The following is a 23,898-nucleotide window of genomic DNA, read 5'->3' as shown; positions in this document are numbered from 1 at the left end:
GATTGTAATGTAGTTTAGATAAGTCGGGGTCAAACACAGGGAATGATTTTAATTAATTAATCTACCTACTCTCAAGTTAACCTAGAATTCTAGCAAAGTCTTGGGTTTTATCTAATTTTGCAAGTTTAAATGAACTTAATATGTCAACATCTATTCAATCAATATTATAAAAACATTTCTTTTTAGTTTGAATCTACTTTCCCTCAATGGTTTAATTATTAATTATGACAAATCCTGTTGGTTACCAATTAAGATATTATTAACATTTAATTCCAAATTAACTAATATTGAATTAATTCATGTAGATCTAAGCATAGCCACACATAATTTAACACATAATTAGCTATTAAATAGAATTGGAGCTATGTAAGATTGAGTTAACAAACATAGTTATGTTCATAATATGAGTTCTCCAGCACAACCAAATTCAATACTTCAATTACTTATCTAAGATTGGTTAAATTTTAGCTCTAATAATCTAATGTTCACTAAATTACTAGGTATTCAAATTCATGCAGGTTATTGGTCACTAACTACACACAATAAGAGTTTAAACCAATCAAGTATCAAATTAAGCATGCTACGTATAACCAATCAAACACAATACATTAACCAACAAGAAAAGTCTAACTTTTTATAAACAAATCATGAATTCCAGCTTCATCTAGCTAACAGAAGCAATTAGATTTAGCCACTCATTCTAACAGGTAAATACAAACAAGTCATAATAAAAAAACATTGTAAAATACCACAACTAGAAAGTAATTATGAACTTATTCTTCTTCTTTAGTATTCAAACCAATTTCCTCACCTTCTAACCTTCTGAATATCGACTTTTGGAAACCTTCTTTCACCAGCCAACCTCTCAAATTCATAGAGATCAAGAATATTTATAGTCGTTATAAAATTGCCTTCCACGTCGTGGAATAGTATAAAAATATGTATAAAAACGAATGAGAGAGAGAGTAAAGTTTGAATAAAATTAAAAAATAAAATAAAAGAAAAAAAGGGATTTGTGAAACTTAGTTCCTCCACCTCACAACTAGATGAAGCTAAACCTCATAAACCTCTTTTTCAACTCCATGGATTTATTGAAATCTAATACTATCTAGAAAGAGATTGATATAGAGAGAGAAAGAGAAACAAAGAGTCTTCTCTCGATGGCAACAACAACAAACGCCACCACCACCCACTATCCAGACGACTTCAAATGCCCGATTTCTCTTGAGATAATGTCGGAGCCGGTCATCCTTTCTTCCGGCCACACCTTCGACCGCTCCTCAATCCAACGGTGGCTTGACGCAGGCCACCGTACTTGTCCTATCTCCAAATTACCCCTCTCCGACCCTCCTTCTTTAATCCCTAACCACGCCCTTCGCAGCCTTATCTCCAGCTACACCACCCTCAATTTATCAAAACCTAATCAAAACCGAGGAGACCCGGAAACCCTAATTTCTAACTTGACTTCGAAATCGTCGTCGCCGGAGGCTAAGCTTGTCTCGATTGAACAGCTCTGTCAGCTTTCAAAACGCGATTTCGAGCTTCGGAAACGGCTGACCGAGTCAGGAGCTGTAGCGGCCGTTCTGGCTTGTATTTCGAGGAAAAATTATATTACTTTGCAGGAGAAAGCTTTAAAATTGCTGTTGAATTTGAGCTTAGATGATGACAACAAGGTGGGTTTGGTGGCAGAGGGTGCAATTTGTAGTATCATTGCTGCTTTATGTGGCGGAGAGTCTGCAGATTGTAGGGCAACGGCGGCAACGGTGTTGACGAGTCTAGCGGTGGTGGAAGTCAATAAAGCAACAATCGGCGCATACCCTTTTGCGATTAGAGGGTTAGTTACGCTTTTGAGAGAGGGCGGAGGACGCGAGAGGAAAGAAGCTGCCACCGCTCTTTACGCCCTTTGTTCTTTTCCGGATAACCGGAGACGAGCGGTGGAATGTGGGGCGGTGGAAATCTTAGTGATTTCATTGAATTCCGGGCTTGAAAGGGCGGTTGAAGTATTGGGTTTATTGGCGAAATGTAAAAGAGGGAGAGATGAAATGGTCAGGTTTAATGGTTGTGTAAAGAGTTTGATTCATGTTATACGTAATGGGAGTTGGAGAGGTGTTCAATATGCACTCATGACACTGAATTTACTTTGTTTGAGTAGTGAAGTAATTTGTATGGAGGCATTGAAGGAAGGTGCATTTGACATTTGTTTGAGGTTCTTGGATGATGATAATGAAAAAGTTAGGAGAAATGCTTCAAGTTTGATCAAGGTTTTCGGTGGTGCTGCTTGTGTTTGATCCATCGGGAGGTCAGTTGGGTTCTAATCTTTATGTTTCAAAAATTTGTTGAAGAAACAAAGAAAAAAAAAGTTTAGATTTTGGTTGAAATCTTGTTGTCAATTTGTATGTTGTACATTTGCAATAAATTTGGCAAAAATAGGAAGTTCCTTGTAATGTGTCAATAGAAAGTTCAAATTTTGTTCATTGCTGCTTTCAGATCCATTTCTCTGCCTAATAAACACACACACACACACACACAGTTATAGCATCATACTTTCATTTATTTTCTATTACCACATTATGCTTTTAATTTTTTTTCTTCTTGTTAAGGAATTGTAGTTTGAAAAATTGACACTATTTAAGCGTTGTACAATGTTGTTATATTATATTTTGTTATAATACAATGTTGTAATAGGAATAAATGAGATAATAAACAAATCAAGCATTAAATGTGGAATTAGTTAATTGGTTATGAGGATGATGGATTTTAATATCAAAGTGATTATTAAACCAAGAATGTAATTATCATACCGAATCTAATGCATGGAGTACAAGATTTAATGTGGGCAAATGTCACTTCTGTAAGTCATCTATTTAAATTATCAACGTTTTGTTCATCTGTCTATTTTTGATTTATTTTAAAATGGATTTCAGATCGAGACAGATGAAGCAATCAACGAAGATAGTTAAATATTCGCAAGAAAACAAACATTAAAGGTATGTTTTTTCATGAAAATTTACGGAATTTATAAAAAATGTTCATAGAAAGTTGAAAAAACAAAAGGAATCTTGAAAGATTCTGTGATTAATTTGGTGAGTTTGGACTTTGGATGCACCAACTATGCCTGCAGGCTTATGAAAGTGATGTTATTGACTAATATATTTGCATGATTCATGACTTTTAGGGTATCTAATAGATTAATAATAGATAGTTTTCCTTTTTATTTTAAGGTTAAACTTAAATGCATTGAAATAACAATTTACTTTTGTTAATGTTGTTTATTATAGCATCCTACTTTCTTCTCTTCTTATTGTAACATTGTACTTTGAAAATCCAGTATAGTGTTGTACTTTCATTTAAATTACAATATGCAAATAAGTAAAAAATGTTGTAATAGAAAAAAAAAAATTAAAAGTAGGATGCAATAATAAAAAAATTAATAAAAGTATATTGCTATTGCTTGCATTTAGCATCCAAAAGCTGGTTTTTCTTAGCCTAGAAGATAACGTTCCTTTTGACTTTTTATATGTTGACTTAGCATTGACTAAATTCATTTCTTGCTATTATGTGTACAAGTACAACTGTTATTTAATACTCACCATGGCCCACGTTCAATCTTTATTGGGCTAACACGGGCCCAATCTTTTGACTCTAGGTGGGCTGGTTTGGACCACCCTAGTAGGGATGAAAGGCCAGCCATGTAATGTGGGCCCATTATACTATATTTTTTTTTTGTCTCAAAATGATAACAATTGTATAATATTTGGTGAAAACAGTAATTTGTTCCGATTCTTTACGCTATGTTTAGTACCAAAAAGAGTTCCTTTTTTTATTTTCCAACTTTTGTGATTTTCTAAACAACTTTTAATTAGATTATGAGCATTGTAATATGTACTTTGATTATGTTCTATTATAAAATGTATTGTAAAGTACTAATTTTTTAAGTAAGTTTGAAATATAAAAGTTTAAGTTTAATATACAATATGTAATATCAATTTAATGTATAATCTATCATCACGAGTGACGATATTACTTATAGAATATTATCGGACAAACAATAATATAAAAATAAATAAATTAGAAGTTGAAATCAAAACCAAATTAGTGTTAATGAACAGTACAACATCATGTTCGGTGTCTTACAATTATCAACATCATTTTCGGCCTAAAGTCATTCAATTGGTGTTGGGTCGTTGTGATTTTGTACAAAAAGTAATTTAATTTATATTTAAATATTTACGAGCTTCTCAATCATTTTATTGAATTAAATCATTTTGATATAGTAATACGGTTCTTATAATCATACTTAATATCTTGTCTTAGTATAAATATAAGTTAAGAACATTTAAAAACTTGACAAAAAGATATTGATAGGTAAACTCAAGTCGTTCCAAAATAAAAGCACGCTATGATCTGAACTCCGTTACCTGTCCCATCTATATTCCGGGTCCAAAATCTAATAATTTTCACATGGATAATGCTTACTTATAACGTGCAATCTCCTTTATGTTGAGCCTCTACTTGTGGGGTATTTTTGTAATATTTGATATTTCATACTCTAATTGTTCATTTCGTTTAAATAATATCTAACTGTGGGTAGTTGCGAAAATCTTGTGTTTGGGGTGCATCGATAACCAATGCAACGGTTGTGAACGTATTGCCTATAAAACGAACCTTGAAATTTTGACAACAGATTCAAGTCAAAGCAAGAATGATCTTGCAAGACAACATTTTAAGGATAACGAAATTTGGGATGCAAGAAAGATTGTCGATTGCCACTTTGACCAACAACGATTGACAAAGTTCATACTAACGCCTTCAGCCATGTTATTGTGCAAGTTGTGTTCTTAGAAGAGATTCAATTAAAATGTGGAAATTACTCTTTGAAACGATTCATGTTTTGAAAAATTGAAATATGGAGTAAATTCAACATGCGATGTCTAGACAACTTCACATAGCTTAACACATACGTATCTAACCATTATGGCTTATTGTCTAAATCGGAGAACGTGGCTAGTGATGGAAAACATGATTGTGTTTGAATTGTTTGGATATCCATACATTAGACACAAATTATCTAGAATTTTAAAGCATGTAATTACTATGTCTAAATTACATAGTAAAGTTATTTCTATTTATTTTCATTATAGGTGTGCATGACTTGATTTGGGATCTAAGTCAAACCAATCGGTTTTAGTTATTGCCTAAAGTCGGTTAAATCAGTTCCATTTATGGTTATTGTATCTTTATAATGGCAAAATTTTATTGACGGAAAAAATAAACTAGTAAGAAGCTAGCCAAAATAAACAAAAACATAAAATAATAGCTAGTTGTAATCTTTGAAGCCCCAACCCATTTAATATATTTTCAAAAACTAGCATTACAATATAAATAAGACCTCCTCCAAATATTTTTTGACAATTTCAGAAACATAGAGATGTTAATTGCGACAACCAGTTCGCATACGAACCAATGGGATGCGATGTGATAAGTCATCACCTAAAAATCTAGAAAAGGAGCTCATTTGGTAATGAGCAAGTAAAGAACAAATGACTAGCTATCTCTATGACTCTATCCCAACTTCACAGATAGGCACAACAACGAAGGAACATCCAAATCACGACTCTCTAGATTAGCTTTAATTGGGAGTTGATCTAAAGACAAACGTCATGCCATAATGTTAACCTTGATAGGTATATTCCTCATTCACCGAGTAAGAGAAACTAAATATGACAACACATAAATCTTGTATGTCTTTTTACAATGACAAGAACCTTTGAGGTGTGTAGACCAAATATAAACCTTGGTTTTGGGATTAGTTTCAACTAATCCCAACATTACAAAAATAAAATAAAATAACGCCATTTATTCTGTAGATCAATACAACATAAACTAAAAAAGTTATTAAGATCAATACTTGCTCTCAAAATTTCAAGATCAATACAACCAAAACCAATTATATCTCGTTTTTCTATAATAAAATCTTGTATTAACTTGTACTTTAATTATGAAAACAAAATACTAGTAGCAAAATGTAACATTCAATTCCAGGTATTTCCCTCTTTGGTCCTTGAAGTTTGAATTTTTTGCGAAAATGGTTCCCTCGTACGCTGGGCGTATGTTTAGGTACGCTTAGTGTAAATGCACGCTTTTGGATCGAAGGGCTTAGCCACGTACACTGAGCGTACGTGGTGTACGCAGGGCGTATGTAGCTAAAAACTAAACCCTAATTTTTAGGGCATAAGCCCTGTTTAAACAACATTATGGTCTTTGGACACTCACCCTCATCAACCTCCATTGTTCATTACATCCCATCTAACCCTAGCTCACCCCCTTTGAGTGTTCTTGAGCTTTGAATTGATTTTGTGGCATTTTAGTGTGTATTCAAGAAGAAGGAACTTGGGGACTAAACATTTGTTGAGGTTGAGCTTCTAGATCGAGAGACTTCATCAACTTTTGAAGCTTTTGAAGGTAAAAAGTTCTTACATTGATTATTCATTTTGATTGTTAGAGTTTAGGGCTTGTTTATGAGTTCACTTGGTCCCATGGGTTCTTTTTATGAGTTTGGGCAACTCCAGAAGTTAGAGGTGTTAGATCTCAGTCCCTTTGATGTTTTAGATGCATAAAAGTGTCATATTGATGGTTGATATGAGTCTATGCATGAATGGATGTTGGACAAAAATGGATGTTAGGTTCCATTAAGACATGCTAAGGCATAAAGTTGCCAACTTTATGTCTTAGAACCCCATAATGGTCGAGATCTGAAAGTTAGATCAAATGGTTGTAAGGATTAAGCACCAAATGGCTTAAGGTCGCAAGCAACTCAGTACGCTGAGAGTACCAAGGGCATGCATCGCGTATTGGCAGGCGGATGAGTACGCAGCGCGTACAACGTGTATGCCGAGTGTACGCCTCTCAGTGGGCATTTGGACTGTGGTTGGGCCTTGAACCTTTTGGTCTTTAGCTAGTTTATGGGCTTTGGCCTGTTTAGAGTAGGTGGGTCTCGAAACTCTGTTAGTGGGCCTTAAGTTGCTTAAGTTGGGCCTTTTTGGGCCTTGGAGTCCATTATTGTGTTTTTAGGCTAATGTTGGTTAGGCCCATTATGGGAAAGGTAAATGGGCCTTTATCTTAGGAGTTTGGACTTGGGGTTTATGCTAGGGATGAAAGTGGGTACAAACCCGAACCGGATGGACCCGGACCCAGAAAACCCGAAACCAGTTCATGGGATTTTGTAGAACCGGAAACCAGACCGATAAATAGGAACCGGTTTCGGTTCGGTTCTGTGTACGGTACCGGATAAAGTGGGTATAGAACCGGAAAACCCGGAAACATCAAAGTGGGTAGGTTGGAACCGAATAAAGTGGGTTTAGAACCGAAAAACTCGTAAAAACCGAATTTTTTTGGTAATTACTTACTACTTAGTGGGTTGAACTTTGAAGTCGGAATTTTTCAGCTATTTGTTTTTGTACTTTGTATTATGTGAAAATGTTAACACATGTATATCTTATTCATTTAAAGTTGGATTGACATGTGGTTTTTTACAGAGTGTATTTTAGAGTTTGTACATGATGTTAAACTATAAGTTTTGTTAACTTTGGTTTCATATTCAATGATTTACAGTCCTCCACTAAGTAGTAAGTTGAAAATTTTCAGTTTTGATATCCCGACTTTGGAGGACTGTAAACCATTGAATATTTAAAAAAAACGACAAAATTATTGTCTAAACTTATGTACAAACTTTAAACTACAAGTTGGAAAACACCACATGTCAATCCGATTTCAAACGAATTAGATATGAATTTTTTAAAACTTTCACCGAATACAAAAAAACTGAAAAACTAAAAACTTACAACTTTGATATATCGACTTTGGGGGACTGTAAGTTAATGAATATAAAACTAAAAATGGTAAATTTATAGTCTAAAATCATGTACAAACTCTAAAACACGTGTTGGAAAAAACAGCATGTCAATCGGAGTTGAAACGAATGAGATATGCATCTTTTAAACGTTTCACAATAATCGGTTCCGATCCTAAAAGTGGTTCCGGTTCCTAACACCGGTTCCGGGTTTTAGACCCGTTTTACCCAGACCCAATGGAACCAAACCCGAATGACCCGAAACCCGAATAAAGCCAATTTTTAAAACTGCAACTGAAACCGATTCTATATATTCCGGTTCTAACGGTTTTGGTTTCGGTCCGGTTTTCCGGTTTTAAATCTCATCCCTAGTTTATGCCCACGATTATGGTTTATAACCTATGTATGATTAGGGTAATTTGTGTATGTTCAGTGTGGGATCTTCTGGTTCGATAGCCGAGTAGTTAGTTATTTATCAACAGACTAAGGTGAGTTTTCTCACTGTATCAATGGGTCGAAGGCACCAAGGCAGACCCATTATTTGTGATATACGGTGTTAGCTATATTTGAGATATGTGTACGAAAGACCACGATTTGGCCCCTGACAACTATATGAAAGACCGGGATATGGCCCCTGACATTTGTGTGAAAGACGAGGATCTGACCCCTGACAACTGTATGGAAGACCGAGATTTGGCCCTCGGCTGGAAATTGCTTGTAAGACTATGGTTTGACCCATAAAACTAGCTTATTTATGTTTTGATATGTGGTACTTTGTGGAAAATCACTAAGCTTTTGCTTACAGTTTATATTTGTGGTTCCAGGTACTTCCGGTACTAAGGGGAACGACCCGACGTGATGACACAACATTCACTCCTCACTATTTTCCGCACTTTTGATATTGTACTCTGATGATTTAACATTATTATTATGTGATGGTTTTGGAACAATGTGATGATAGTAACTATTGTTTTAAAATGAAAAATTTTATCTTGATTTTTGGACCGTTACACAAAATACGACACTTTGAGAGTTTTATGATCCTTCAATGTTCATGTCTTAGTGATAAGAGACACCTTTTGATTTTGTTAAAATTGTTTGAGCTTTTTCTTTTGTTCCCTTCGATTCGATGTAACTAATTGATAAACGAATTTTCACAACGGTTCATCTAGATGAAAATTTGAACGTGATATCAATTTCCCATACAAATTCGCCCAAATTGCTCATCATCAACATACTAAACGGTCTTTTTGTAACACACATTCCAAGTAGAAATTTTCTATCATTTTGTTTTTTGAAATAACAGAATCTATCCCCAAATTCCCATAGCATAATTTAGATTGTTTCTCCATGTGTTATTAATAATATAGGAGCGACCCTCTACATAAGTTATCCAAATGATACGTCATATCATTCAAGCCGTTTTTTTACCAACAACCATTATATTTAACAAGGGTATTTTGCCTTTAGTAGTACTACCTTTTACATACCTTATCCAAATGATATGCTTCTCGATATTGCTTTTAAAGAAATAAATATGTTGATTGAATTCTTAGTGGATTTTAGAGAAGCAGGGTTCCTAAAGCGATTGATGATGATACAAAATTTTCGATTGAAATGAATATTGGTATGATATCCGTCTAAGCGTTTCGTTCATTGAAAAAATTATTTTGATGAGAATTCAAGTAATCTAGGTACCGTAGTTTCAACTAATGGGAATTTTAATTTTTTATTTTATTTCTTTTATATATTTTTGATTAAATTAGGGTTTATCTTAAAATAATATTTGTACAATTCAAAGAATATGAAATGAATTTCGGTTTTTTGTTTCCAAAAAATTGAAGAAATTTGATGATAAAGATTTTAAGTTTTGTTGTAGCCGTGTGAAAACTGCATTTAAATATGGTGAACAATCAAATTTCAATGTCAATAAACGTTATCTAGAGTTAAAGTTGTTTGATGAGTTCTTAACGAGTGAAACTACCAACCCTTCCGATGTTTTAAAATATATGAAAAATATTGATTGTTTTCCTAATTACAGTGACGTTTGTAGAAAGAAGTTTCTCAAAACTAAAGTTGTTAAAAACTAATTACGATCCATAATGTCACAAGAACGACTTAATGAATTGACAATAATAGCTATTGATAATGATATATTAGCAAATATTGATTATGAAGAGTTGTTGAATGGTGACCAACTTCTAAAAAGAAGTTTCTCAAAATTAAAGTTGTTAAAAACTACTTATGCTATATTATGTCACAAGAAATATTTAATGAATTAACAATGATAACTATTGATAAGGATATATTAACGGGTATTGATTATGAAAAAGTTAGTGAATGGTGACCAATGTCGCTTCCAAAATATTAGAAAAGTCTCACAATTCATACAACTATGTAAAGATTAGAAAGAATTGGAATTCATGATTCCATTCCAACAGAATTGGAATTCTTGATTCCATTCCAACATAATTGGAATTCATGGTTCCTTTTATCTTTCTTCATATCAATCTCAAGAATTGTACCACACGTTTATGTTTTCTTTCCCTTAAATCACAATGTGCTCCAGATCTATCAAAATTCACAACTATACAATAAGATCATCAAGAGAATCGATTTTTTTTTAAATCTATTTAACTAGTAAAACCCAATAAAAAGAACATACCCAATTCTGTTTTCTTGCCAAAGAACACTACTAGAGATGGTAAACTTGGTTCTTGCTTCTATATTTATGACACAGTCGATCTTTCACCTCGTAAAATTAGAGTTCATATGAAACATATATGTAACAAAATAAACACATATTCATGAATTTTATGAAATAAATGCGTAAAAAACAAAAAAAAAAATAAAAAGTTCATATTCTTTAATAAGTGATTTAACAATTTGAGCTCTAAAACTGTATAGCACCCTAAGCAATTTAACAATTTCCAAGAAGAATTAGCAATTCAAATAATTGAACAAAGCAACACCAAACAGTGACACATTTTAAGAGACAATAACATATATGCAATACCCCATGGACAAAAATACCCTTCTAGCAATACATTGAATGCAGAAAGCAGAAAGCAAGTCCCAAAAAATACATTGAATGAGATACAAAATAATAAAATGATAAAAACTCAAACCTGAATGCAAAAAGCATGTCCCAAAAAATATTCTGTCAACACATCGAAGCCCGAAGATTATCTCCCTCTGTTCCCAATTCCTGATTACAAAACTGTCGTCCCCAAACTCAAAAGCCGGAAGAATTACCTGAGGTAGGTTAACTAGAGACTCATCGGAGCTGAGTTGCCGCCGGTCAAAATCAATATCATATCCACTTTCTTCACCGTAATCTTTCTTTAACAACGGTTCTCCCTTCGGTGGTGATTTGAAATTTAATTTCCTCTTCTTCCATGGTAAGATGCTGCGTTTCAAAATCTGAGTTATACTCTGTTCAGAACTCGAAGCGGTCAGGTCATTTTCCGGTGAGTAACGCTCACTCTCATCGTAATCATCACCTGATTCAGAGTCAACAAGATTGGAATTGGAATTGGAATAGTCACCTTCGTCACTCCTGCTTTCGCTAATTTCATTATCATCCTTGCTGGAGGCTTTTTTGCATCTTTTAATCGAGACGTACTCCTTGAAGATCTTAACTTTTCTTAATCCCGCTTTAAGTGCTGAATGCTCGTCTTTATCCCCCGATGAAGTTTCCGATTATTGATTTTGAGTTTGAGTAGCTCTAGGAAAAGCGCTGATACCCTCTAGGATGCTAGGGCTTTATCTGGTGGGAAATTGAGGAAGACACGCTTATTAATTTAATCAATACCATGATTATAAGGATTATTTTTGGAATTTACTAACAAATTACTAAATTACCCTTATTTATTTATTTAATTATTTAAGTTTTTATTTAGTTTTGATTGGTCCACATTTATGCATATGATAACACAATACTTAGTTTAAACAAATGAACCTAACACTCTCTCTCTCTCTCTCTATATATATATATATATATATATATATGTTATTTGATTGTTCATTTATTAACTTATTGTATTATTAAAGAATTTTACGTATAAAAAGATATATATTTATGAGTTCATTTTTATTTTTATGCACAAGGCCTTTGAAATCAATGAGCCCATGTATGTATGTGTGTTTGGTGTAACATTTTATTTGATGAAACAATGTTTATGGGCATGCTTGGCACACAACGTTTAGAAGCTTCTAACTTTTAGTTTTTAAGAAAACGCTAGTAAAAAAGAACAAGACTCGTTTGGCGACATGATCGTTTAACTTTTAACCTAAACAAAATGTTCCAAAATCAAAAGCTATCCGTTAACCGTTAACCGCTACCCATTAGTTTTGCCGAACACGCCATATATTATAAATGAGCTTTTGATGACATCTTTTAAAAGAAATAAACATATTTAACTGTGGAAGGAGAACATATTTTATAAAGACAATTGTGATAACTGATAAATGATAATACCAGAAGGGGACGAGTGCAAAGAGAAGACGACAGAGAATTAGAGAAAGGGAGAAATCGGATCTAGGATAAGAGAAAGTGAGACCGTGACCCCACTATATATGTTGGTGGGATAGAAACTTCAATTGAAAATATAATCTATAATTTGGGTTTAATCGACAACAACATTTCTTTTGTCAAAAATAGAAATTGGATTTCACAAAAAAAAATTCAAAAATATTTGAATTACCCCACTCCCACTCGATGGAATTATGCATTTGCATAAAGAACTACTCGGATAACACACAATGGTGACAAACATACTTTTGCTTGAAGGTGAAATTGAAAAGGTGGTACAAATATATACGCGAGGAAGAATTAGCAATATGAATATCGCCACCAAAATCCGGTATTCATATGGTACGATTTTAACTTATCTCGGTTTGGAAGTTGATTCATAAACAATAACTTTTTTTCCGTACACAATAATTTATGTTTTAAAATTTTATATTGTACAACTCTATTAAACGCAAATTGTTATTTATGGAAAACGCAAATTGTTATTTATGTAAAAAAATATTGTGTACAAATGACTTCCTTAGATATGTTTGGACTTCTTGGCCAAAATTTGATTTCAAACTCATCCGATTTTAAACCAAAAGCGATTTGTTTATGTTGGGAAAAAGGAATATTTATCGTTTTTTGAAATAATAATAATCCTTTTTTTTTCTTTCTCTAAAAAGAAACTCGTTGTAAAGATTGAGATCATAGTTTCTGCTGGATCATTAGCAAGCCCAAAACCTCTAATGCCATGTTGACTTGGCCCGTCGGAACTACACTGTCTCCTTATTTTGGTCCGGCCCACTTTTGGCAATATCATATTGGCATGGCAAATGTTTATCAATAAAATCTTAAAAATTCTTTTAAGTAATAACAGAAAGGGAAGTGATTCGTATAACAGTTTTTTATCATACACAACAATTTATGTATTATTGAGTTGTACAGTACAACATTTTAAAACACCAATTGTTGTGTATGGAGAAAAATTGTTATGTACAAATCATCTCCCTAACAGAAATCTGTAGTTGAGGAAGGAACGAATCGAACTTACGGGGACGGGATTGGCTGGAAATATTATAGTGATTGCTTGAACATTTCTAGTCATTACCATGTTTAACATGTCACAATGTAGATGCATTAGATTGATATTTGCGTTCCTTTTTATATCAACTTCTTAGATTGAGAATTACCAAACAATATTCAAACTCTTACTGGTTAATATAGAAAAAAAATTATTCCGTGGTTTATTCAAATAAGAGGCAGTGATTAATTACATTTTTCTTAAGGAAAATATTACATAAACATAGCGGGTAACGAGCAACAAGTTGTGTTGCAACCCTCTTTTGGATGAAAAAACTATTTTTTTTTTTTTTAAAAACAACAACATCCATAGATCTTGGGGTCATAGCGTTACTATGCATGACCCGTTGAACTCTAGTGAGGAGCTCCACAACATCTGACGCAAGAAACCAAAAATATCAAATGCAAAAGGTATAAACGTCTGTTGATTGTCTATGCATGCTTTCTCATGTTTTGCCAATTTGCATGATACAACTTTTAAAGCACCTTGCACCACAATGAAAACTCCACTCCCTAATCCCACAAGAGGGGAAGAACTCATATTTAGCAGTATACAACTCAAAAAACCGAATTTTAGATCAGTCGATTTTTAATCAAAATAATCTAAACAAGAGCTGAAGAACTCATTGATAGGAGTCCAACAAGAGAAAGTATGTCGAAAACGGACCGACAAGCCCACACAGGCCCACCCACTTTTCTCCACGTGTCAGACCAACATTTCGCCACGTCAGTATGTCCCGACCAAGAACATGACGCGCCCTATGGCATGCATGATGCGCATCCCAAGAAACCTGCTATAAGTAGCAACCCATTCACTCATTCATCCTCACACCATTTCAGTCGATATTCTCTCGACTTTTGCTCTACTTTAAGTCGATTTTCCCTCGTTTATGCTCTGCGGCGAAGCCCCTAAGTACTCGTCTGAGTAGTAGCCTTCGAGCAGGAGACCCCGAGTCAATATTCTTCCTACTTAGATCCTGGTCTCATCGGTAGTCCTCTGTAAGTGAGATACACTTACTCTGCTTCCGTGTAATTTATAATTATAATTATAAGTCATTACTAGGAACATATAAGTAATATTTATCAATGATTCCAAGTCACATATAAGTAATATTTATCAATGATTCCAAGTCGTTATACTGTTTGATCTACTTACCAGAGTGATGTCTAGGCTAGATTTAACAAGGTGTTTAAAGTGAGATTTCCAAATACTATACTCTGTATACCAAATAGACCCTACCTCTAATACCATCCTACCTGGTTATTCCTTATTTTAGGAATCTAAACCCTTAGGAGAGTAGTTCATAAATCATGAAGTTAGACTAAGACTTAGTGTTATATACATCTAGTTCATTTGGAAAAGGTGTAAGGCGAAGCTATGCCCGATTCACCAATCACCAGACACTATTGTCAGGTGAGTGCATAGTTATTATCAAGATCGTAATCTAAAAATAGAAGCATTATTTATATAATGCTTTCCTATGTTATCTGTGCTATATGCTATTATGTAATTAGGATAATTCTATTATATTAGAAACCATAACGGAAATCGATTGCCCTTAGTTATAAGTCTTACCTTAGGTTTAAGAATAAGACTTGTATAGGTTGCTTAGTTCAAATTAAGCTTGGCATCGAATAGGTCTCATGACTGAGGTAGAGTGTGTGAGATCAGAGCGGAGTGTTTCTCCTCTTTCTTGGATGACCAAAAATGGTGGGTCTAGATCAGACAACTGACAAGTATGTCTGGCTCATCGACCATAGTGAATAAGAACACTTGACTATTCTAGGCGGTCTAGTGAATTACATTGCTAGCATGGACTTATAACCCATGTACGTAGATAAAATGAGATACCATATTATCAAATATTTGAGTATTGGTTGCGTATATATGACTTACACTGGTCAAGGACACCCGTACTTGTGTATTCAAATAGTTGCTCAAACGATTCATCAGGTTGGGTTATTCCTCTTAATAATTGTTGCTTTAGGATCTGTTAGGATCAGAACCGAAGAGGAAGTTGCACACTTACTGGATCTGACTTGCTTACACCTCAACATCTTGACCCTTCCACTAAAATACACCAAAATGACAAGATTCTCAAAAACACCCAAAAAGGGGCTAGGGTTTCCCTCTAGGAGAGGGAGGCTGAAAATGAGGTGAAACCAGGGGTGGTCCTTTGTAGGTGCCCGGTGTGGCACCGGCAACACCTAGCTTCCGCGTACATAGTAGAATTTTTTTTTTTTAAAATTTTTACCTATTGTGCCACTACGTAAAAAAATCGTGCAACTACTAAAAAAATTGTGCAACTACATAAAAAAAATTGTCACTCTATCGGGAATTACCAAACGAAAAAAATAATAACGAGCCCACAATCCAATGTTTTAATCGATTATTATCTAATAGTCCAATTAGCCAAAGCCCAAAATAAAACTTAAGTGGATAAATTAGCAATTGGGCTAATTGCTTGTAAAAAAGATAGCCCATCCCAATTATTTTAGTATCTAATTAATGATCGGTACAAGCAAAAAAAAAAAAAAAAACCCGATCGTTGCCTTGCCTCCAGTCGATCTCCACTCCAGACGTCGACTCAACTTCTCAGTTCTTGGCTCCAATCGATTGCCTAATCAAATAATCAATGTCGATCGCCCCTCAGCCCCTGGAATCTGGATGACTTCTATATTCTATCGAGTCACAGCCTAATTCTGTCTTCTTGATCGTGAATCACAGCCCAAAATCGATTTTGTTGTTTGCCTTGAATCTTGATCGATTTCTTGAAGCAGTTGATCTAACTGTCTTCTTTCAATTTCTACAATGAAGCAAGTAAGTTTTACCAATTACCATTTACCAATTCATTTAGATATTTGAAATTGATATGTTTTTTAAAGTTATTGATTGACTTGGGTGAAATTGATTTGTTTTGTTGAAGTTATATTGTTTAATTAGGTTATATTCATATATTGCTATGTTTTTTTTTATTGAATTGATTGTTTGATTAGGTGAAATTCATATGTTTTTTATTGAATTGATTGTTTGATTAGGTGAAAGCAACTTGTCTTATTGAAGTCATTGTTTGATTAGGTGTAATTGTTATGTTTTTATTGAATTTTTGTTTGATTAGGTGAAAACAACTTGTTTTATTGAAGTCATTGTTTGATTAGGTGTAATTGTTAAGTTTTTATTGAAATTTTGTTTGATTAGGTGAAAGCAACTTGTTTTATTGAAGTCATTGTTTGATTAAGTGTAATTGTTAAGTTTTTATTGAATTTTTGTTTGATTAGGTGAAAGCAACTTGTTTTATTGAAGTCATTGTTTGATTAAGTGTAATTGTTAAGTTTTTATTGAATTTTTGTTTGAATAGGTGAAAGCAACTTGTTTTATTATTTGATTAGGTGTAATTGTTATATTTTTGTAGGTTAAACTAAGTGGTTTTTTTTACCAAAAGACAAAGACTTAATCCTAATGAAAGTGGTGAAGAATGTTCCCAAATACCAATCACTAATCAATCAATTCCTTTCGTTTCTAATCCTAATGCAACTCGACAAACACCAAGCACCAATCATTCAATCCCTTCGGTTTCTAATCCAACTCCACAAACACCATGTTCTAACCAACCTGATGATAACGTTGACTTGAAAGATCTTCCAAAGGACCCGGCGGATAGGCCATTGATTAGAAGTTACAATTCAAATATAAGAGATGATGTAAGAAGAGCATATGTGCTTCAAGGACCGTGTCAAGTAAGGGCACATAATTTTCCTAAAAAAAAATAGGTGATAGATTTAGAAGATTCGTTCCTTCATGGTTTAATGACTTTGATTGGTTGGAATATAGTGTGAAAAAGAATTGTGCATATTGTTTATATTGTTATTTGTATGGGGACCTCATGGGACAAAAAGGAGGGAGAGATGCATTTGTTTCCCAAGGTTTTGATACTTGGAATAAAAAAGATGCATTTCGGACTCATGTGGGTGGTGTTGATAGTTTTCACAACAAAGCAAGAGAAAAGTGTGAGTTTTTAATGAGGGAAAAACAAGCAATTAATGTAGTCTTGAGGAGGCAAACCGAAGCGGAGGACAATAAATACAAAGCTCGATTACGTGTTTCTATTATTGTTGTTAGACTTTTATTAAAAACCGGTTTACCGTTTCGTGGTCATGACGAGTCGGTTAACTCGGAAAATAGAGGGCTTTACATTGAAGTGTTAAAAGCCATTCGAGAGACTAGTGAAGAGATTTTCAACAATACTTTAGAAAATGCTCCTAAGAACAATCAACTAATTTCCCCTAAAATTCAAAAAGAACTTGTGCAATGTTTTGCACAAGAAGTACTTTTGAGTATTCGTGAAGAGATTGGTCAAGATGTTTTTGCTTTACTAGTTGATGAATCTAGTGATGTTTCAAAAAATGAACAAATGGCTATTGTTTTGCGTTATGTCGATAGTCTTGGCTTTGTGAAAGAAAGATTCATAGGAATAGTGCACGTGAAGGATACATCTTCTTTAACCCTCAAAAACGCCATAAATGAAGTACTTACAAGTAATGAGTTGAGTTTTAGTCAGGTAATTTATTCTTTACTTTTTTTTTTCAATTTAATTATATATATATATATATATATATATATTAATTGTTTTAAATTTTAATAGATAAGAGGACAAGGTTACGATGGGGCTAGCAATATGCGAGGGGAATTCAATGGTTTGAAAGCTTTGATATTACAAGAGAATGACACGACTTTTTATGTACATTGCTTTGCACACCAACTTCAACTAGTAGTTGTGGTTGTAGCAAAAAAGCATGATGGTGTTAGTGACTTTTTTGAGCAAATTTCGTTGGTGGTTAATGTTGTTTGTGCCTCGTGCAAAAGAAAAGACTTACTACGAGAGCAAGCAAGAGAAAGGGTGCAAAAAGGCTTGTGTAGTGGTGATCTTGAAACAGGAAGAGGGTTAAATCAAGAGACTACACTTGTTCGAGCGGGAGAAACAAGATGGGGTTCACATTTCAACACACTCACAAGTTTGATGAAGTTGTTTGCAGATGTTCTTGTAGTTTTAGATTTTGTGAAAGAGGAGGGAGGGTCATTGGCAAACCGTCAACAAGCATCTGGAATCTTAGCATATTTTAAATCATATGAGTTCATGTTTTACTTACATATGATGTATGATATTTTACACCTCACGGGTACATTGTCAAATCAACTTCAAAGAAAAGATCTAGACATTTTGGAAGCGGTTTCGATGGTTAGAGGGACAATGGAGGCATTGCAGTCTTTTAGAAACATAGGGTTTGCTAGCATTTTGCCAAAAGTATCCTCTTTTTGTCAAACACACGAAATTGAAACTTTAGATATGGAAGAGTTGTATATTGGTGCGAGAAACCGTAGGACTACAAAGACTAATAGGTTTCATTTTGAGGTTGAAATCTTCAACACAGTGGTAGATATGCAACTTACAGAATATCGGGATCGATTTAGTGAAACAAGCACCCAATTACTAGAATACATGGGTGCTTTGAGCCCTTTTGATTCATTTGCACAATTTGACAAATCAAAGTTATTGAAGTTGGGTAAGTTATACAAGTGTGACTTTGATGATTCAGATATGATAGACCTCGAAGGGCAACTTGAGATATTTTATCACTCTTGCATCAAAGATGAGCATTTCACTAGTTTGAAAGGAATTTCCGACCTTTCTCGTTTGATGGTTAGTACAGGGAAGCATCGGTCTTATCCTTTGGTTTATAAGCTTTTAAAGTTGGCTTTAATATTACCCGTAGCGACCGCAAGTGTAGAAAGATGTTTTTCAAAAGTTGAAGCTCTTGAAGACAGACTTGCGTAACAAAATTGGCGATGAATTTTTGAACGACGCATTGCTTTGTAATGTCGAGATGGAAGCACTTACGAAAGTTGAGGATGAAAAAGTAATGGAGCGGTTTCAGAAGATGTCTGCACGAAGAGGACAAATTTAAATTATAATAGATAGTTGTTATATAATGTTTATCAGAAAAAAAATTTGTATTAGATGGTTTATATTATGTTTGACCGGATTTTTGTTAACGTTCTATATTATGTTTGACTAGAAAAAAAAAATTTCTGCAACCCCTACTACTAATTCCTGCGTCTGCCCCTGGGTGAAACCCTAGCCAACATGTTGCGTAAATAGGGACCAAAGCCCAAACTCCAAGGTTTATGAATCTGTCACCGCCATGCCATGGTGAATACTCGACCACGTCGTGGTCAAATCTCAAACATGCTCTTCATTTAGATGAAGTTTCCATGTCGTGGTAAACAGTCTACCACGCTGTGGCATAAGATTTTTCCCATATGTTATCTATAAAATCCTTGAGCCTTCAACTTATCAAATCGGGAAAATGGGTGGTACATTTTCAACTTGAATTACGGGTCCAAAGTTGAATCTTATTTGTGGTTTTAGTCCCTTATAAACTTAAAATGGACAAAAATAGAAAATGGTCCCTATGGTTTGTCATTTTATGTGGCTATACTCTAAACATTATTTTTTTGATTTGGTCCTTATTCACTAGTTTCATTGTGAAACTGGTCCTTTTTCAAACTAAAATGACTATCATACCCATATCATTTAATTTTAATATTTTTTATTATTTATTAAATACTTAATAACTCTAAATTCTAAAATACATTTTCATATATATATATATATATATATATATATATATATATATATATCCAAACAAAAAAGCCTCATTTTTACACCCATATCCTATCCAAACCCTTCTTCCCAATCCATGTCACAGACATCACTCCCTACACCCTATCTTCCTGTCTTCCCCTCCTCTCTTATTCTCCCTCACTCGGTTAATTTGCATTTATCAGTAGTTCAACTATCCATTTGTAACCATGTCTGTACATTTACTTCCACCATCATGTGATGGGAAAAAAATGAGCGCTTAGTCTCAGTCAGTTTCCTTAAAATTTGAACTATATTAGTTTACAAAATCAATTTTGTTGACCTTTTTTTCCTTTTCTCTTTTGATCTTGAAATAAGGGCTTAGTACATAAAACTGTACTTAAACTTGCAACATTTAACCTTAAAACTACAAGCAAAAATCTTAGTGAGTTCCCCAAGATATCACATACCAATACGGTCCCCGCCCAACGTACATAATGGGCTCCGCTCAACGTACATAACGGGTCCCGCACAACATACATAAGGGGCCCTGCCCAACATGTATAATAGTCCCCGCCAAACATGCATAACGGACCCCACAACATATATAACAACTCGTCAACCCCACCCCACTTACATGAAAGAGCCACAAAGGCAATCTAACACTCTACACAGTATAGTGAGAATACTCACTTGAAATATTCAACAGAACCTCAACCACTAACTCAACAACATAATAGCTAAACCAAGCTACCCAATGCAAAATCGAGACCGTTCTATAGCTAAATACTCGATCTTGCCAAAGTTTGATCAAAAGTCAAACTGGTCAAAAAGTCAACGATCATAGTCTATTCAGTAGGTCTCTACGTTGTGGCCAACTACTAGCCACATCATGGCCGACAAACAACAAAAAAGTCATGATGATTCTCGCCACCACATCATGGGCTTTCCTTGGCCACACCGTTTTGTAACGTCCCAAAAATTCAAGGTAAAATTTTCATTTTTAAAACAATAATTCATACAAACGAGTTGTTCCATAACCGATCAAAGTGAATATATTATTTAAACATAAGAGTAGTATCGTTAATTTCCAATGCAGAAAACACTGGGGGATGTTTGTACCATCACCCTGGGCCCTTGTCCTTAGTATCAGATGTACCTAAAACATAAACTGAAAACCGTAAGCACAAAGCTTAGTGAGTTTTCCAAAGTACAACATACCATAACATACAAGTGCCATAGGCTACCCCTATGGTATTTCCTTGCAATTCCGAGGGCTAAATCCTGGTCTTACATACAAGTGTCATGTTCTCTCCTTTCAACATCGAGGGCTAAATCCCGTTCTTACATACAAGTACCATGGGCTACCGCCATGGTCTTTCATACAAATGCCAGGGCCAGATCCTGGTTTTTCATTCAATTTCCAAGGGCCAGATCCTGGTCTTTCACGCAAATATCACAGAGACAACTAGAATTCTACATAACAAAGTAATGGGCCGACATTGGTGCCTTTGACCCATTAATACAGTGAGAAAACTCATCTTACATCCTGAAAGAATAGTTGCACCGATCACTGCTCTAAAAGCTATCTATACTTATTACCTATAAAATTAATAGGAACCCAAATCTCAAATTATAAATCAAATTACCCAAAATAACCTTAGGTCAAACTTAGTCAAAGTCAACGTCAAGGTCCAAAAGTCAATATTCCTTCTTAGTGGAGCTTGTATGCAAAAGTTACGGATTTTAGAAGATAAATAGTTTTTGGAGTAACTAGCGAGTGACACAGGGTGCGATCTGAGCCACTGGTTCTTCCCCGCACCTTGCCACCAGATGGTGACATGTGGCCAATGAACGCCCAACGTTCAGCTAGGGAACGCCCACCGTTCGACATATTCACAGCCTATAAATAGAAGGCGCAAATCACTCCATTCTTCACACATTTCTCACTCATTCTCTCCCAAACACCCCAAACACTCTAAGCCTTTCCCCAACACCTCCTAGGTGTTAGTAGCGAGTCCCGAAGCTCCAGAAGGACCCGAGAAGAAGAGCTTTTGGCTTAGAAGTTTTGCCCGTGCAGAGCTTGGTTCCTCGCTAAACCCCCTTGTAAGTGAGCTATATTTACCAAAGTTTAAGTATAACTTATGTTTAAATTCATTATCGTTATTATGAACCTATAAACAAGATTTATCAGTGATTCCAAGTCATTATACTGATTGTTCTACTTATGGGGATGATGTATAGGCTGTGATTTAGTTAGGTTTTTAAAGTGTGATTTCCAAACAGTATACTTCGTATACCAAACATACCCTACCTCTGATATGATCCTACCTGGTTGTTCCTTACTTGATAAATCATGAAAGTAGACTTTGAGTTAATGATAAATCTAGACTAATAATTAGTCGCAATAAATATTAGACTAAAACTTAGTGATAATAATACTAGGTTTTGTTAACGGAAATACAATTTTTAGAAGCGAAGCGCTGCCCAAATTTCGAGTCATCACTTTAACAAGTGAGTGAATAGTCCCTTTCATGAACATGATTTTAATACAAGTATTAATTAAAGAATTAAATATATGTTTATGTGCGAGATATTTGATATTGCCTAAAATACGTGTTAAGAGCATATATGATAATATATGATGATTCAGGATACAGAATAAACCTAACTTAATTAAGATGAATAATGGGTAGTATATTATTATGAGTACGGGTGAGATATACACGGAGGGTAGAACTTTAAAATTTATCATTGATCCGAGAGCATTGATTAGACATAGTCATTCGTCCTTAGTCCAGTAGTATGGAGAGGGCATAGTCATTTGTCATTAATCCAAGAGCATAGATTAGACATAGTCATTCGTCCCTAGTCCGAGAGTATGGAGTGGGCATAGTCATTTGTCATTGATCCGAGAGCATGGATTAGACATACTTGATCCGGGAGTATGGATTAGGTAAAGCTGTTAATTTTAGATCCGAGAGTATGAATCATGTCATTGCGAGGATCGACGGGGTGGGGTAAAATTGCTTATATGAGGTAAAATTGTATATTGCGAGTTTTAAAAATTATATGTTATAACATTGTGGGATTGAAATCCCTATGTACTCACCAGGTTTCCAAACCTGACCCACTCAATTTATTATATCACAGGTAACAATGTTAAAGATACATTTTGCTAAGAGATTAAAGGAGTATTAAGCCACTAGTTTAATTACTGTAAGGCTTGTAATATTTCGTTACGATTATTTTTCTGTATTGATGATGACATCCCAATGTTTTAAATACATTTCTTCGGAAATGCTTTGATTGTATCATTATCATGTTTTCTAGGAACAAATTCCGCAATATTATTCTTCAAAAATGATACTCTGATTTTAAAATTAAGTATAAACAAATCGATCTTTTTTGGCCGTGAAATTGGGGATGTCACATCGTAGTCTAGGGGTCACTGGAAAGTACCGTAACACTTTATGAGCTACCTTCTTACTCTTGGTGTTTTATCAATCCACCGACTCTCTTTACAAATTGGACAAATCTACAATTATTTTTGTTCTTTCTATAAGAGAAAATTGTCATTTTGCATACATGTATTGACTCATACCCTAAACCAATCTTCTTTAGTTTCTTTTTGGCTTGATAATGTTAACGGGGAACCCTGCTTTCTTGTGGAAATATTGAATGCAACAACTCAAGGAGGTGATTAAATGAACTACCAGTCAATTTTTTGTTGACCTTGATATGCACCAGCTTTGCTAAAAAATCAAGGGAAGAAAACATACAACCAAGATATAACGTAGTTTCGACTTCTA

The 23,898-nt window shown here is 34.4% G+C and overlaps 3 protein-coding genes across 4 annotated transcripts; 2 read left to right on the top strand and 1 right to left on the bottom strand.

Moving 5' to 3' along the window:
* The first annotated feature begins 1,061 nt into the window (after positions 1-1,061).
* Positions 1,062-3,939, top strand: PUB8 (plant U-box 8). Of its 2 annotated transcripts, XR_013662476.1 has the most exons (3): positions 1,062-2,299; positions 2,925-2,987; positions 3,647-3,939. XR_013662476.1 is itself a non-coding variant. In XM_078964026.1 (2 exons), the coding sequence occupies exon 1, from the start codon at positions 1,161-1,163 to the stop codon at positions 2,286-2,288; it is 1,128 nt and encodes a 375-aa protein (XP_078820152.1). In that variant the 5' UTR covers positions 1,062-1,160; the 3' UTR covers positions 2,289-2,299; positions 2,925-3,148. The 2 variants fall into 2 exon arrangements, 1 of the variants encoding a protein (XP_078820152.1); XM_078964026.1 differs by lacking the exon at positions 3,647-3,939 and having other exon boundaries at positions 2,925-3,148.
* Positions 3,940-9,644: 5,705 nt separating this feature from the next.
* Positions 9,645-11,551, bottom strand: LOC145006707 (uncharacterized; the record flags this gene model as incomplete). Its single annotated transcript, XM_078965772.1, has 2 exons — positions 9,645-9,739; positions 10,978-11,551. Coding segments are annotated over 2 exons (669 nt in total), but the record flags the coding sequence as incomplete, so codon positions are not given.
* A 4,706-nt stretch (positions 11,552-16,257) lies between these two features.
* Positions 16,258-19,279, top strand: LOC145006706 (uncharacterized). The gene is made up of 7 exons (XM_078965771.1): positions 16,258-16,266; positions 16,485-16,514; positions 16,725-16,737; positions 16,805-16,817; positions 16,889-17,176; positions 17,278-18,004; positions 18,089-19,279. The coding sequence occupies exons 1-7, from the start codon at positions 16,258-16,260 to the stop codon at positions 19,277-19,279; spliced, it is 2,271 nt and encodes a 756-aa protein (XP_078821897.1).
* Positions 19,280-23,898: the final 4,619 nt, after the last annotated feature.

The sequence above is a fragment of the Lactuca saligna genome, chromosome 7 (genome assembly GCF_052625555.1).
Source record: "Lactuca saligna cultivar CGN05327 chromosome 7, ASM5262555v1, whole genome shotgun sequence".
NCBI classification, from domain to species: domain Eukaryota; kingdom Viridiplantae; phylum Streptophyta; class Magnoliopsida; order Asterales; family Asteraceae; genus Lactuca; species Lactuca saligna.
This window is presented reverse-complemented; position numbering and strand designations above follow the sequence as displayed.